General features: G+C 40.3%; 1 protein-coding gene across 1 annotated transcript; it reads left to right on the forward strand.

Moving 5' to 3' along the window:
- Positions 1-309: 309 nt before the first annotated feature.
- Positions 310-15,765, forward strand: LOC311043650 (frataxin, mitochondrial-like). The gene is made up of 6 exons (XM_084054961.1): positions 310-442; positions 2,285-2,341; positions 2,685-2,776; positions 3,561-3,681; positions 9,979-10,076; positions 14,161-15,765. Exons 1-6 carry the CDS (start codon positions 338-340, stop codon positions 14,297-14,299), a joined length of 612 nt encoding a protein of 203 aa, XP_083911087.1. The 5' UTR covers positions 310-337; the 3' UTR covers positions 14,300-15,765.
- The last annotated feature ends 2,370 nt before the right edge of the window (positions 15,766-18,135 follow it).

Below are 18,135 nucleotides of genomic sequence, written 5' to 3' on the forward strand. Positions count from 1 at the left end.
AAAAAGAATCCATGGATTCAAGGCTTCATAGGGTGTGCAATTGATAGAAAATAAGTCATTTTTTGGGTGAACTACTCCTTTAAGTAAAACATGTGAGTGACTTTTCCCACCACTGCATAATATGAGGTATATGTATTTTATAGCTACACACATCCAAATGAACAGTGTCTTTGATTGTAGGAGCACACATACTCTGGTACAGTAGGGGGCGGTATGCACCTAAAAGCAGAAGTGACAACCCCCCAGTAAAGCTGACAGAAGAAGAGAAAGCAGGAAGTAGTAGAGGAGTGTTATAGTTTCATCATAGAGAGTTTCATAAACAGAGAGCATCATCAACATGCTGAGACTGTTCAGTAAAGCATGTAGATCATGTATTTACACACACACATCACACACACATCTATATAGCACTGTGACTGGGCCATGTGTGTCTGCACTGCAGGTAAACTAACCTTTATTATGATGATGATAAGTGTCTTATGATGTGAACTTGAGGTTATATGAAGCTAGCATGCAGCTTAGCTAACCAGTGGTGGAAAATGTACTCACATTTCTTACTTAAAAGTATCAGTGCTGCAATGTAGAAATACTCTGCTACAAGTGACAGTCTGGAATTAAAAATTTACTTGAGTAAAAGTACAAAAGTATTGGCATCAAAATGTACTTAAAGTACCAAACGTAAAAGTACTCATTATGCTGAATGTCCCATTTCATAAGTCTTCAAATGTATAAAATGTATATAAATCTTTTGAAAATAGCAGATCTACAAGCTCACAACGCGTCGCAAAGCGGCGCGTTGTGAGCTTGTAGATCTGCTATTTTCAAATTGCCAAAGTATATATAAGTCTGAAGTGGTTTTGTGATAATAATGAAAATCTACAAAGTAACTAGTAACTAAAGTTTTTAAATAATTGTAGTGGAGTAAAAGTACAATATTTGCCTCTGAGATGTAGTGGAGTAGAAGTAAAAGTACTGAAACTTGGAAATACTCCAGTAAAATAAAAATACCTCAAAATGTTACTTAAAGGTAGGGTAAGTGATATTTTTTATTTTGTATTTATTTTCTTTGTTAAAAAGGTTAAAGTACTATATATTTTGATAGTAATCATTGCTACAGAGCGTTTTTTCGGTCACAGGGGTCTCTCCAGCTCTTTAGTAAACAGAATATAGTACATTTTCAGGTAGGTGACAACATTTGAGCCAATCAGGAGAGGTCACTGAAAATGCATTTTCTGTTTAATAAAGAGCTGGAGAGACATGGGAGACTCCTTATATGGACAGGACACTCTATAGTAACGAGTACTATCAGAACATAGACCCATTTTGCAATTATTTGAATAATTGCAAATCACTTACCCTACCTTAAGTACAGTACTCGAGTAAATGTTTTTAGTTACTTTACACCGCAGACAACAGTATTATTGATTGATTCAATGAAGTTCTTATTGACAAAACGTCAGTGGTGGAAGAGTATTCATATATTTTGACTTAATAAGCAATAACACAATATAAAAATACTTCAATTGTCATGGTCAGTATCATGGTCAAATAAAACAGTATATTAGTAGTTTAGTGTTGTTGTCAGAACAGTTTTCTTTACACACGTAAAGCTAGCAATGCCATGTAGACATGTTACAAGTACAAGTTTTACAGAAGTATTGGCATTTGTAGCAAATGGAAAAGTAGTCATATATGCAGAATGGTCAATTACAATCATGTTATTGGTAATTAGTCATGTATTAATGTGTTCATCTCTTAAATGTTGCAGCTGGTAAAGTTGGAGCTGATTTTAATTACAATGTGTATGTGCTGCTGGGTAGAATAACCTATAACAATATATCATCATTTATCACTTACTGTATGTTTTCTAATAATAATCTAGAAGCTGTCAAATAATTATAGTGGAGTAAAAAGTACAATAATTGCCTCGGAGATGTAGTGGAGTAGAAGTATAAAGCATTAAATACATGGAAATACTCTGTAAAGTAAAAATATTGGAGTAAATGTACATAGTTACTTTCCACCACCAGCACATGTTGTAAATATTTATTCACTGTTTCTCAACGCGGGGTCCGGGGACCACCAGGGGTCCAAATAGACCCTTACGGGTCCATATGGTTCCATTTGTACGCTCTCAGAGTCACATTAACACTGAAGTTGTAACACTGTAGATTGGGGTCCCAGAGATAAAAATAAAATAAAATAAATTGTATCAAACTGGGCGTCCTTTAAATGTAAAAGGTTGAGGGTCACTGTATTAATCTAAACTCTTCTTTCATCACAGCGGCACGCGTGCTTCTCACATGTCAGAGTTCATCGATGGACGTCTTGGAGCTCTGCAGTGAGTCTGTCTGTCTGCCTGTGTGTGCCTGTCTCTGTGTCTGTCTGTCTATCTGTCTGTGTGTCGTCTCTGTCTGTCTGTCTGTCTGTCTGTGTGTGTGTGTGTCTGTGAGTCTGTCTGTCTGTCTGTCTCTGTGTGTCTGTCTGTCTGTCTGTCTGTGAGTCTGTCTGTGAATCTGTCTGTCTCCTATGAGTCTGTCTGTCTGCAAGTCAGACAGACTTGTATTATGGAACTGAAACAGGGAATCAATAAGCAGAATCAGAATTGATAAAACCATATGATTATGAATAAGGCATAACGTTGTGTTGTGTTGTGTGGTGTTGTGTTGTGTTGTGTATGTCAGGGGTGTGAGAGCAGATTTGGAGGAGATGTACAGAGGAACCACATTCACCTCACGTCACAATCGTTGACAGAACAAGTCCCGGTCCTTCAAAGGTATTAATATTCATTAATTTAACCACATGAACCATTTAAACCCTATTATACTTAGTTGACTGGAGTTCCCCAGGGCTCTATACTAGTTTTGGCATGCTTCTTTTTTCCCTCAACATCAAATATCTTCTGGGGAAATAGCAAAAAAGTAGAACACAACGTGTTGCTATGCGAAGCGTTGTGAGCTTGTATGTCTCCTACTTTCGCCTAGTGTTCGCCCCCCAGAAGAGAGGCTTCCCTAAAGTGGCGCTCACACCGAAACTGACTTTGTCACGATATGTTGCCAGATCACCATGTCGCCGTCGCCCCCAAAAAAGCACTCTCACCAAAAAGCAACGTTGTTGCTTGAATCCAGGCGATGCTCATTTGCGTAAACAAGGAAAATGTATCTTTTGTTTGTCGCCTGGCGACAACGTGTGGCTCAATGTAGCCAGCACCCATTGGAAATGAATGGCATTTTTTGGTGTGACGCCCCTTAATTTAGGCAAATCTTCTAAAAGGATTTTCAATCTGCTATTGTCAAATAGACTGATCTAGAATAGGGCTTATGTGGTTAATGTATGTTTCGTAATAATAATCAAAATCTACCAAGCAACTAGTAACTAAAGCTGTCAAATAATTGTAGTGGAGTAAAAAATGACATATTTGCCTCTTGAGATGTACAGTAGTTGAAAACTGGACATACTCAAGAAAGTAAAGTAAAAAAAAGTACCTCAAAATTGAGCTTAAAAACACAGTACAGTACTGGATTAAATGTACTTAATTACTTTCCACCGTTGGTACACAGTGAGCTGCCTGAAGCTGTGTATGAGAAGCTGGCAGATGAAACTCTAGATGACCTGACGGACTACTTTGAGGACCTGATGGAACAGCCCTTCTCTACAGCGGACTTTGATGTCCTCTTCTCTGTAAGTCTCTCTACTCGCACCAAACCTGCATTCAGAAAACGGGCTGGACAATTTACCCAAAATCTATTGAAACCGATATTTAGAACCAACAACCATTTAGTTTTGTGTGCTTAAATAAAACTAAAATCATAGACAAAATGTGTTTTCTCACTCAACAAAACAAACAATACAGTATAAGTATATACAGGGTATCTGCACATTTCTGAAGTGACGATTTAAGGACTTTTTTAATCAAATTGGTCAAATTGTTAAATATTCTGTGACAAAGAGGCAAACATTGTTAAAATAGCCGATCTAGCTGTTTGTATGTATGTTTGTATGTGGAACCGAGTCAAACTAAATGTAATGCCTACAATACCAAGTGCGCTTGTCAGGGTGGGCGGTCCCCAGTTCAAATATGATTATTTTGGGGCGGGTCCCGAGTTCAAATACCATCATTTTGGGGGTTCTTTGTTTACCTTGTGTTTACCTTGCTACTGTAAATCGCTCTGGATTAAGAGCGCCTCCTAAATGCCTAAATTGTAAATAACCTCTTCACCATTTCAAACGTAATAGGAGTTAGTTGTAGTGAATGTCCCTCTCCACTTGGGGGAGCTGTTTACTTACTTATCAAAGGAAAAAGCTCCCCATTTGAAGCAAAACCCATTCACATGGAAATTGAACTGGATATCCTGAGAGAGGAGCTAAGAATCACATGTTTATGTATGGTGCCTGCTCATGATTACTGTAAATACTGTACAGCATGTCAGCAATGAGCCATAGGGCTGTCTTGATCTTCATATTTTAGTTGATGATTAATTGTCATGCAAATAATTGTCTTTTAACCATTTTAGACCTGGTGTCCCTGTTCTGGTCATTGAGGGCAAAACATGTAAACAATGTTCAAACTACGCATTGTGAGCTTGTAGATCTGCTATGTTACAACTCTTGAAAAGTGCACAGGGTGCATATCTGCCTATCTACCTAAAACTAAAAAAAAAACAAACATTTTTTGTATTAATATCTTCCCATGTTTAATGCCGAAATCACAATTCAATCATGAATTGGAATTATTTGTATGACCATTAATCATAAGCTAAAATGCCATTGATCTTACACAGGAGTATTTCCCTCAAATGCCCCAGTGCCAGCGCTGTGTGCTACAGAAGGTATATCTAGGCCGTGGCAGTTGTGTTGTGTTGTGTTGCTGGCTGCTCGCTCCAGCTGCCATATTGATTTCTGGCCCAGTTCAGCCGACACGATTAATCCATTCAAACCGGGGAAAGCATCGTGTGTCATTTTCTTCTGCGTTCAAAAATAGCAGATGTTTGCTATTTTGGATTTTTTTGAAAAAAAATCCAAAAATAGCAGATGTACAAGCTCACAGCGCGTCACTGCTATTTTGGATTTTTTTTTTAAATCTTGAAAGTGTGAGTACTACTGGTTTAGAAGGCATTTGTAGAATCGGCCTCAAGGTTTTAATGGGTTAAGACGTTGGAGTGGTGGCAGGCTGGGCGGGTAGCCTGCAAGGATGGGCGGATCTCCCCGCTGGCTGGCAAACACACAAAAAAACAATTCAATCTGAAATACTGGAGAACACACACACACACGTTTGTATTTCTATACTTGTGAGGACTGCAGCATTTCAGAACGGCAGTTTTCGAATGGGATCGGTTTCAATGTTGTTGCCATTTTTAACCGTAGTATTAAAGCCGAAAATAGCAGATCTACAAGCCTTACAATGCGTTGCAGAGCTTGTCGACCGTTTTTTTTTCCGGTGTGTAAATCAGGTTTAACTCTTCTTAACCCGAACCCCTAACCTGACTTCTAAATATCTAATCTTAAACCTAACCTGAATCTTGCCCTAATGGTAAGCCTAACTCCCCTTATTTCTTTTTTTTAACCATAAAACAACAATTTGTCTATTTCTCCAATTGTACTATGCTGAGACATTTGGCCCTCACAAGTATAGTAACACAAGTGTATACACACACACACACACACACACACACACACACACACACACACACACACACACACACACACACACACACACACACACAGTGTTCTCTCATCCACCCTGACCCATAACTTGAAAGGATTATTGTTTCGTGAAGAGATGAACGACAGACATCATGAGAGGAGGGGGGACGGGGGGGGGACGGCTCAATGCAGCTGCTTTTCAGAGATGTCTTCATACACAGCAAAATTACCGGGCCGTTTTAGTTAAATTAACATCGAGGATTCCGCTGTGTTAACTACTGAAAACTGGTATCTCCATATTTCAGGGGGGGGGGGGGGGGTTTCTCCATTTTTTTTCCACAAATGAACATCCAACTTGGTCCTAAGACAGTGTAACAGGAAACAAAGATAATACTGCTCCAGACAGCCTCCCCCCCCCCCCTGTAATCAGAATCATCTTTATTGTCACATAACAGGTTTACAGGTGCAAAACAGTGGGTGGAATTAGTTTCTGTGCATGCAAGCTCCGTCGTTTTTGATCATTTCCAGAAAGAGAAAGAAACTAATTAAGGGTTAAACTAAGGGTATCTACATATTTACATATACTGTAGCATATCCATCCAAACATTATGTACATGAGGTTTTTTAGACATAAGGTGCGTGAGCATAGCAGCTGGTATACTGTATACTGTTCATGACATAGACATTAACCCATTAAGACCGGGAACGCATCTGGGTAACCGCTTAAACCATTCTTTTATACTTTGGCTATTCAAAAATAGCAGATCTACAAGCTCATAGCGTGGCACTAAGTGCCACGCTATGAGCTTGTATATCTGCTATTTTTGAAAAATCGTGAAAATTTGTGTATATCTTTGAATGTATATATTTTTTTTTTAAACTAAAACCTTTGCTTCTGAGGGGGGGTCCCTGGAACAACATATTTTGAGGTGGTGGTCCGCAGCAATCTTTTTATACCTTATTTTTGTACATTTGTAGAATTCCTGGAAGCAAAGATGTGAGTTATAAATGTTTGCTTTAAAAATATATATATATATTCAAAGATTTGCAAACATTTTCACGATTATTCAAAAAATAGCAGATCTTGAGTGCTATGAGCTTGTAGATCTGCTATTTTTGAATAGCCAAAAGTATAAGATAATGGTTAAAGTGGTTCGAATCTAAAATGACAGATGCGTTCCCGGTCTTAATGGGTTAATGGTGCAAGAAGAGGAGTGTGAAATCCTACTGTTGGCTTGGACGATTTGTTACCTTACACGGTGAGCCTGAGAGCTCCTGCAGAATTCATGAGGGTGTCCTTGCGGCTGCATAAAGATTGATTCCTGCGCTCGGTGCTGCTCGGGCCATCTAGTCTACAGCAGCTACAGTAGCAGCGTGTTTGTACTGTACCGTACCGTACTGTACATACAGTACTGTAGGTGTTGCCCTTTGCCGAACCCACCGCCTGACTTTTATTGCCTCCTGGAAGGGCTTTGTCCTTGAGCGGCAGCGTGTCTCCGTCAAGGTTGAATCCTTCCATTTCTCGGGGCCATAATAAATGGCTCTGGCTCTGTTGAGGCATTTTTAAGCCCCATTCATACTTTGCCGAGAATAGCAGACATACAAGCCCTACAACGCGTCGCTTCCGTGACGCGTTGTAGGGCTTGTATGTCTGCTATTCTCGGCCGTCCCTCGGTGCGCGATCATAAATTAGGCTTTATGGTTCAGCCACTTAATGCATGCTTATCATAAAATGGTGCGACGTTACAAATGGAGGAGCCTAGTGTCTGTATTCTGGGAATGTTATAGTCGGAGGTGCGACAGTTAATCAAATTATTCGATTAAATTGATTATAAAAATAATAGATGATAATAAAATGATATAAAGGAGCACTTTGCCCATTTTCAATCTTATGACATACACACACATCTATATATCCATCTATATCTATATATATATATATATATATATACATATATATATATATATATATATATATATATAATTTTATAATATTTTAGAAGCATTTGTATTTCAACAAAAGTTGAAATTCTTTGAAATTTCCTGCCAATCGATGATGTCACTGGAGGGCAGGTTTCTGAACTGTCCTCAGCCCTCCTCTGAGACAGACAGACAGACAGATACACAGACTATGTTATGTGACAGATTATGTGTTTGTATCCTTGATGTTTCTCCGATGAACATGATGTAGCATGTGTTTTTTCCTGTCTAATAAAATCAAATACATTTTTTTTTAATCAGACAGATAGAGAGATCTGATACAGTGGTTCTCAAACTTTTCAGGCCGGTACCCTGCCCCAAACTAATCATATTTCACCTGGGGACACCAGACTCACCCTGACAAGCACTATTGTAGGAGTCGAGGCATTACATTTTGTTTGATTCAGTTCCACAGATCAAAATTGTGAAAATAGCCAATCTACATGCTTGTAAGCATGTTTTTTGTATTTTTTATAATATATAAAAAAAACAAAATAGGCAATTTGGCCAATGTTTTTTTTACGTGGTACTTAAAAATGTGCAGATACCCCGTATACACTGTATTGTATGTTGGTTTGTTTATTGTTGAGTGAGAAAAAAAAATCTCCCTCCAACACCCCCCCCCACCCCATTTGGGGTCCTGAACCACAGATTCTGCAGAAATCTATTGTATATACTTGAACCACACACGCACACACACACACACACACACACACACACACACACACACACACACACACACACACACACACACACACACACACACACACACACACACACACACACACACACACACACACACACACACACACACACACACAGTGAATAACAAGTACCGTGGTGCCTTGAGCGGTCAAGGCTGAGCTGTGTTGTCCGGATGACAGACTGACAGGTTGACACAGACGCGGTGTCTGTACATGGTCCTAGTGCTCGTTGAAATATGTCCTCTGTATTTACCCATACTAACCATCAGGAGCTAGGCCTGTCACAATTATTACATAATCGCCTAATCATAATTATTTGAGATAATCGCCTAATCATAATTATTTGAGATAATCGCCTAATCATAATTAATTGAGATAATCGCATTTATTTTGCATAATCACCATAATCATTTCCATGTTGAAAAATGCTCATACATTTTCAAACAGTTTAGCAAATCTGCAAGCTTACGCAGGCTAGCTATTGCTGCTATTTTTGTTTGAAAGTATAACATTATTAAATATGTCAGTAGTTTCTCTGTATATTTCAGTTATTTGTCCTATTCTGCCCTGTGCAATGTTTTATTACGAAGCCTAAAGGCGAACAGAATTCGCAATTACTTGTGTGACAATTAAAAGTCAACTTAAATGTTGTAAACGTGACAGCCCTATTAGGAGCAGTGAGTGATATTAATTCATTAACACATCGCCTCTGGGAGCAGTTAGGGGGTTGCTCAGGGACACTTTGACACACAGATCTGGGGGCGGGGAAGTGAACGGGGGACCCTCTGTTTCCCTATGGTCCCTTACTGCAGGACCGTGGGTAATTGATTTGAACAAGTGTTTGTCAGGGGACTTTGGAATGCAGATAGCTAGTCACTCTGCCATAGTTAATCAATCGTGTGTGCGTGTGTGTGTGTGAGTGAAAAATTGACCCTTTTCTGGTGTTAAATTAACAATCCAGATTTGTGTGTGTGTGTGCGCGCGCGTGCGTGTGTATGTTTGTGTGTGATGAATGGCAGGCACCCTGTCACCATTTGATTTCCTATGGGATCTGCCCCACCGAAAAATCCAATATATCCCACCCTCTGTCTCTCTCTCCCCCCTCCCCCTCTCTCTCCCTCTCTCTCCCTCTCTCTCTCTCTCTCTCTCTCTCCATGGTTCATAAATATATAACGCTGTGTGTTGTTGTGCACTTGGCAGGCAAGGTCTTTTTATTCTTCTTTTTTTTCACTAACCTTAGCATGACCATCAGAGAGCATCATAAGTGGTGACCATTCATACACATTTAAAAGATGTTATTTTTTTTATATGTTTATTTAAGACGGGAAAAGACGGTTAGGTTGCTGCATGGCCTCCTCCTCTCAAACTTAATTTTCTACTCCTTCACATGAGGGTGTCGCCGGCTTAACATCTCAAACCCCAGCATTCATATTGTGGGGAAAGCTTTCGCGTCGTGAGCTTGTCGATCTGCTATTTTCCTGCGAAAGCTTTCGCCACAATAACGGAAAACAGAAAAGACCCTGAGCGACTCCGGTCAACCATATACTGTAGGGTTTAAGTGGTTAAAAGAAATGATTTAACCCTCCCCCCCCCCTCTATCTACCTCCCCCCCCCCCTCTCTCTCTCTCCCTCTCTCTCTCTCTCTCTGTAGAGTGGAGTTTTGACAGTGAAGGTGGGCGGTGTTCACGGGACGTATGTCATTAACAAGCAGACCCCCAACAAACAGATCTGGCTCTCCTCTCCAACAAGGTAACTGATTCAAAAGGAACGTGTTATAATATTGCACACATCCAACTGGTCAAGTTGGTGCAGGACAAAAAAAGTATACACATCATAGAAAAATAAATATTCCACACAGACAGACAAGCTGTATGCTCCAGATCATCTCTTAAATAGGCCAGTCCAGACCAATGCAGCGCGATGCGACGAAAACCGTTGGCGGAACGTCGTAGAGATCGTCGCAGCGGTCTGAATAGGCTCTATATTGGAAATAAATCAGCCATATTGGAAAGAAATTGGGCCTCTTCTTACTTCCTTGTTACCAATGTGATACTAATTAAGGCTCTGTTCCATTCTGGTCAAACAGAGTCAGGGTGCTGATATTGTGCATGTTGGCTCACTGGAAACACTCTGCTACACCAGTGGGTCTCAAAGTGTGGTCCATGGACCCTCTTGGTTCCTTGAGGGGGTTCCAAATGGCCCCTTAGGGTGTGTAACTCTGAGAGTGTACAAAGAGAGTGTTCCGTAACTCTGTTACGGAACAGAGTTATGGGGGTCCTTGAAATTAAAAGGTTTGAGAACCACTGTGCTACACTAAATGGAACACCCTTCATTAGAATCATTGGTAACACCTGTGTGTTAAGGAAGAGGTCCAATTTCTTTCCAATATGGCTGCTGTAGAGCCTACATAGAGCCTATTACCCCGTCACAGGTCGCCTCATGTTGTCTCGTCGCGTCGCAAGTGATTCTACTTGTTCAATCGCAAGCAAAACGTATCAGAAGCTATCAAACATTTACACAATCTGAGTGCGTACAGCTCTCTCTGGGAGCGTTTTGGACGTAAGAGTAAGAAGACCTGGTAATCAACCTTTAGTTAGAATCAGGGCTCCCACGGTCATGAAATTCCTGGATTTTTGTTTTAATTAGAAAAAAACGTTTTCCAGGCCTGGAAAAGGTTTGGAATTAATCAAATGTTTTGGAAAATTGGGTGGAACAAAATACATTGTTTTTGTCCAACATTTCATGGAAGATTTAGCATGGCAAAATGCAGTGCGACGTGATACGTTGTTAGCTTGTAGATCTGTTCTTTTTGTCACAGGACACCTACGCACCTTCGGGTCTGTCTTGGTGCATTGATAGCACACTGGTTTAAGAGTCTCATTATTGCCCCGTGTGATTGCTATAGGCCTGGAAATGGGGTAACATACTTTGGAAAGTTATGGAAAAGTTTTGAAAATTCATCGTTAAAAACTGTGTGGGAACCCTATAGAATTACCATGTTTATATAACGGCAGTTTAAAGAGCTACTCCAACAAAGTCACCAAAAAGAATGCAGCACATCGTATCGTAGAGAAACTGGGTTGTGGTAAGTTCTCTCTTTCTCTCTCTCTCTCTCTCTCTGTGTCTCTCTCACACACACACACACACACACACACACACACACACACACACACACACACACACACACACACACACACACACACACACACACACACAGTGCGAGTCTGTCTTTTTTTACAGAGAGAAAAATAGAGCGAGCGAATGGGAGAAAGGAAAGGAGAGCTATTTTTGAACATGCGTTTACAATCTAATATAACAGGTTGGAGTGCTGTGGAGACGCTAAACTACAGTATCTCTGCCCCTCGCCGCGATGTGCGTCTGTCACCGTCCGCCGCCGTCCAGTTCAGGGACGGCCCCTTCTGTTGTTTATCACGGTGGTTCTCAAAGTGGTGTCCAGGGACCCTCAGGGTTTCCTGAGACGGTTTCAAATGGACCCTTACAGGTCTGTAACTCTTGAGAGTGTACGAATGGTTCCATTTATACACTCTCAGAGTTATGGGGGTCCCGGCCCCTGGGTGTGGACTGTCAAATCCCCAGTTTTAAGATTTTGTTGTAAGTTGCATTGCGTTGGTCTGGACTTATATGTAAACTGTGTGTGTGTGTGTGTGTGTGTGTGTGTGTGTGTGTGTGTGTGTGTGTGTGTGTGTGTGTGTGAGTGACTGTTTGTGTTTGTACGTGCGCACATGTGTGCAGTGCACGTGTGCGCTTCGATTTCCCGCATCTCAAGTATTATCGTTACAGGGCAGATCGTATGACATCTGGCATCCTGTTCAGCTTTGTGTTCAGCAGAAAAAAAGAATGCACCTTTTAACCTGTGATTAACTCATTCATCGCCAGAGTAAAACATCCATCTATAGCCGACCTTGCCAGCGATTCTGAGCGTCTTCGCTAACCTTTGAAAAATCATAGAATATTATTCTTCACAACGATCCATCCACCGATGGCTTTAGTTATTTTAAGTGGGAAAAAAGCGTTACCGATAAGCCGTTCTGGCAGTTGAATGTAGGTTGTTTTCGCCAAAAAGCAACAGAAAGCACTCAAAGCAGAGAAAAAGGCCTTTTCCAAATCCATTAGAATGGTAGTGAATGTGGCTGTTTTTATTTTCGTTCACGTGATTTGCTGCTTCACTGCTTCACTGGGAGTCAAATGGTGACTCATATGTTAGCAAAGAGCGCATCTAGTGTAAACACTAAAAACACCAGTACACGTCAAAACACGTCCTTGGCGCGTTATTTTGGATCCCACTTCAGTTCTAGTCAAAACCCACTGTGATTGGCCATTAGTCGCTGTGATTGACAGTTCTCGTTTTTGCAACTATGCCTAAACCTAACCTTAACCCTAACCTCAGTAAAACTATGCCTAAACCTAACCTCAGTAGAACTATGCCTAAACCTAACCTTAACCCTAACCTCAGTAAAACTATGCCTAAACCTAACCTTAACCCTAACCTCAGTAAAACTATGCCTAAACCTAACCTCAGTAAAACTATACCTAAACCTAACCTTAACCCTAACCTCAGTAAAACTATGCCTAAACCTAACCTCAGTAAAACTATACCTAAACCTAACCTTAACCCTAACCTCAGTAAAACTATGCCTAAACCTAATCTTAACCCTAACCTCAGTAAAACTATGCCTAAACCTAACCTTAACCCTAACCTCAGTAAAACTATGCCTAAACCTAACCTCAGTAAAACTATGCCTAAACCTAACCTCAGTAAAACTATGCCTAAACCTAACCTCAGTAAAACTATGCCTAAACCTAACCTCAGTAAAACTATGCCTAAACCTAACCTTAACCCTAACCTCAGTAAAACTATGCCTAAACCTAACCTTAACCCTAACCTCAGTAAAACAATGCCTGCCAGGGAGCCAATCAGACAGGTAAGGCGGGTCTATATCCTATAACGTTGGTGGGATTCATAATCACGCGTCCTTGGCAGCAGTGTCATGGTGATGTTTTTTTTTACTGGCAGGACGGTGTATTAATGGCGTCATGCACGCGTGCACCGCGTGCATTTTATTTTACCTTAAATTAGGAAACATGTTTGTATAGGAAATATCTTTTAGCTTAGTTTTAGTCTTTTTAAACTAATACAAATACAAGGAATGCCATGAATTATTGAGCTGAAACTAAAAGTTTGCTTTAAACGAGTATCTTTCTCTTCTTCGACGGTGGCTGAGGCATTGCAGCGTGCAAAATGTTAAAAAATATATTTTGAAAATAGCCGATCTACAAGCTTGTAGATCTGCCATTTTCAAATGGCCGAAATGTATATAGTGGTTAGTGTGTTTTGTAATAATAATCAAAATCTACAAAGTAACTTAACTAAAGTTTTCATATAACTGTAGTGGAGTAAAAGTACAATATTTTCCTCTGAGATGTAGTAGAAGTAAAAGCATTGACAATTGTAAATACTGAAGAAAGTAAAAAATACCTCAAGATTTTACTTAACTCACCGAGTGCCAGAATTATTTCTGGCTATGTTGTCCCAGTGCCAGAGATTTTTTCAAAGTAAAAAAAAAGTGCTTAGGAAGCGAGATACAGCCTTTTTCAGTTATATGTTAAACAAGGAGCGGATGGAGCTGCTCAGATAATGATATCTTGGGTTCTGAACATATATTTTTTTTAACATATTTTTTCAAAAACACGTCAAACACGTCATTGGCACGTTCCGCCATAGCGGTAAAACACGTGAAACACGTTAATGGCACTCAATGAGTTAAGTACAGTACTTGATGATGATGATCTCTGTGTGTGTGTGCGTGTGCAGCGGTCCAAAGCGGTACGGCTGGACGGGGCAGCGCTGGGTGTACGCCCACGACGGTGTCGGCCTCCACCAGCTGCTCTCTGACGAGTTCTCCGCCATCTTCGACCGACACTTGGACCTGTCCAAACTGTCTCACTCCTGATATGACAACGTTGCTGTCGGGCAGAAAAACCTCATCTCCACATTTTAACTTTTTATGTTTTTCCATAAGTTAACGCCCCACTTTGTCATACTAGAGTGTCACACAAAAGTAGAAAACAATTGCTGATCTGAAAGCTCAAAACGTGTGTTTTGTGCTTTTAGATCAGCTATTTTTGCTATATTTGAATTTCTGCACATAATGAGGTTTCCACCTGACAGCAACGACAAGCTACAATCCGGAGGAGTTTTTTTTTTACGTCCGTTGTCGCCCTTTCCTGGCGAAAGGGAGGTAATTGTTCGATAGTCCGAACTCAGAACTACAACTAAGATGGCGGCGCGTCTTAGTGTTCAGTTCAATCTGGTGCGCCGTCTGCTTCAAATAACTTTATTGACTGGTTGTCAGCCAGTAGGTGGCCCTACCAGACACCTGGGGTCTAAATGACTCGGGTCTGGGGGACCACTATGGGGGTCCAAATGGACACTTGCGGGTCTGTAACTCTGAGAGTGTACAAATGGAACCAAATGGACCCTTATGGGTCCATTTGGTTCCATTTGTACACTCTCAGAGTTAAATTAACAAAGGATTTTGCAGTGTAGATTGGGGTCCCAAAGATATAAAAGAAAAAAATGGTTCTATTTGTACACTCTCAGAGTTGAAGACCCCGTAAGGGTCCATTTTGACCCGCCTGGTGGACCCCGGACCAGACATTGAGAAACGGTGTGCTAGTTATATTGTATTAACATGCTCTACCGTATACAGATGTGCCATTTCAAAACTTCAAATGTCCTGCCATCGCCAAGACAGTACATTTTCAGGGGATTCCCAGGGCAATAAGAGGGACAAAGAAGGGCATTTAAAATGCTGAATTATTTTGATGATCACTGCTTTTATGATGCTAATTAATTTGAGCAACTGGTCAAGGACCTCTTCAAATCACCTTTCGCCTCATAATGAGTCTGACACCTTCTTCAACACACATTCTTTTGTTCTCATGTATATGGATGTCTGTTGAAGGGAAAAACGGGGGTGTGTAGTGACAACTTCTTTTCAGGGGCAAAACAGTGCATTTTTAAGGGCAGAAAAGGGAGGAAAAAAATGCGTTTTCAGGGCACTTTCAGGGAAAGAACAGTAACGTATGAAGTTTTGAAGTGGCACATCTGTATATTGGATTATAACTTTTTCTTCATCAACCACATGAACCCTATAGCATCCGTACTCTGGACATGTCATAATAGGCGCACGCTCTGCGAAAATAGAGCTCACGGAGCTTGTAGATCGCAGAAAAGATTTGGTGTAGAGGGAAAGAAGGATGGGACCACGTATACCCCCTGTCACCTGAATTATCTGGGGTTTGAGTGGTCTAAAATGAGACCTGGATTGTAGCTTGAAACATGTCATGCCATGTACCAGCACTACTGCTTTGTCCAAATGTCAATATGTGAAAATAAAGAATGTATTTAATGGTGGATTGTGTGAACGTCTCATCTAAATGTGTGTAATGAGCAGAGACACTCCCTACAGAGATTACATAGAATAAAGCAAAAATGTAATCTCACGACCGAAAATGCTATGATGTTTAGGTATTCTCATTGTAAACCTATGTCGCTTCTGTGCTATACAGCCAACCAGTTGAATAAATCACTGACTGAGGCTTTAACCTTTTTGCTTTTATGGAATTTCTGAGATGTTTATTATTCATGTTTATGGGAGATGATTCTAAGCATACATTCTATTGCTAGTTTGACCATTTCAAATCTTAAAATAACTAATGGCAGATCTACAAGCTCACAACATGTCACGCTGCGGCGTGTTGTGAGCTTGTAGAGCTGCTATTTTTGGTGCGCAACATGCTTTCAAAGAAGACATGCTGGCTTGTATGGAATTCAAATGGCGACTGAGAACTTTAATACATGAGATTAGTGAAGCAAACACAAAAAAATATAAATATATATATTTTTTAATTACTATAAACTTGAAGCTGATAAAAGGGTTCTATCTCCTGATTGGATGAAATTTGTGAACCGCCTGAAAATGTATTTTCTGTTTACTAAAGAGCTGGAGAGACAGGGAGACCCTGTTATTGAACAAGCACTGTTCAATAACAATGATTACTGTCAGAATATACTTTTTAACAATACACTATTAGTTTTAACCCAACACATATCTACATCACCTTTAACTTGTCAGGATGTACTATTTTAGGTTTAATTGACCATAAACATGAATTGATGTTTTTTCATTGATGAAAAAAGTATACACATGACCATATAAAGGCATTGGTACACACTGTATTTGTGAAAGGGACACACAAAACCATGTGTTTGTTTCTTTTGGGGGGATAAGTTGAGACAAACAGAATAATAAAATCCAATCCAATCCACTTTATTTATATAGCACATTTTACAACTCAAGGTTTCCAAAGTGCTGCACAGAAAGCCAAACACTGGGTAAGCTAAAACACAGAAAAACAACAGCAAAAACCCACAGCAAAATAAGAAACAAAATAAACATCACTGAAATACAAGACGCAGCAGCGTCAGCAGACAGAGAAACGAGGGGTCCTCGAGGGGGTTCCAGGGGGTCCCAAGCAAAATGAGTTTAACCCATTAAGACCTGAGGCCGATGAAAAAATGTTGTCTAAATCCTAACGCTTTAAAATATATATATATATTCAAAGATTTGCGCAAATGTTCACGATTTTGCAAAAATAGCAGATCTACAAGCTCATAGCGCGGCAGTCGGTGCCGCGCTATGAGCTTGTATATCTGCTATTTTTGAATAGCCTAAAGAAATCTTAACGTGACACAGATACGTTCCAGGTCTTAATTGGTTAACCACTTTAACCCTACAGTATGTATATGGGCTTTTTGAAAAATAGCGACGCGATGCGTTGTGAGCTTGTAGATCTGCTATTTTCAAAGAATGTTGGAGAAAGAGGAAAGTGAACCTTTTGGAATCATTTTTTGAAACTTTTTAACAGCACAAATCTTGCGTGGGGGTCCCCGTCTGAAAATGTGTTTTCCTCATTATGTCCAAGACTGTTACTTTTCAGGATCAAAAGTAGCAGATCTACAAGCTCTGTAGATCTGCTACTTTCGATGCTTGTGTGTGACGCTGTAGTGGGATCAAGTAGGGCGTTAATTTAAGGGAAAACACAAAAAGTTTGAATATGGAAATAAGAGGTTTCTGCGCCGACTGCAACACATTAATAGTTGGGTCCATGGTTAGGTGAGTGGTGCTAATTCTATACTTGTTATACAGTACATCCTCAGACAAGATCCACAAATAACGTTTTGCATGTTCACCACCAGCAGGCATGTTACCATGGGAACCTGTGTGTGTGTGTGTGTGTGTGTGTGTGTGTGTGTGTGTGTGTGTGTGTGTGTGTGTGTGTGTGTGTGTGTGTGTGTGTGTGTGTGTGTGTGTGTGTGTGTGTGTGTGTGTGTGTGCGTGCGTGCGTGCGTGCGTGCGTGCGTGCGTGCGTGCGTGCGTGCGTGCGTGCGTGCGTGTGACAAACACTCGTCTCTGCTGTCTCTCTGAGTGTGAAAGAGTCCCCTCTCACAGTGGTGGAAAGCAACCAAGTACATTTAGTCAAGCATAATACTGTACTTAATTCTACAATTGTGGGATATTTTTACTTAAAAAAAGCCGATCTACAAGCTCACAAAGCGTCGCATTGCGACGCTTTGTGAGCTTGTAGATCGGCTGTTTTTGAAGAGCGGAAGTTTATGGCTTAATTGGTTTTGCATGTTTTGTAATAATGTAATCAAAATCAACAGTATTCAAATAATTGTAGTGGAGTAAAAAACATAATATTTGCCTCTGAGATGCAGGGG

The sequence above is a fragment of the Gymnoscopelus microlampas genome, assembly GCF_963454915.1.
Source record: "Gymnoscopelus microlampas genome assembly, chromosome: 4".
In the NCBI taxonomy this organism is placed as follows: Eukaryota; Metazoa; Chordata; class Actinopteri; order Myctophiformes; family Myctophidae; genus Gymnoscopelus; species Gymnoscopelus microlampas.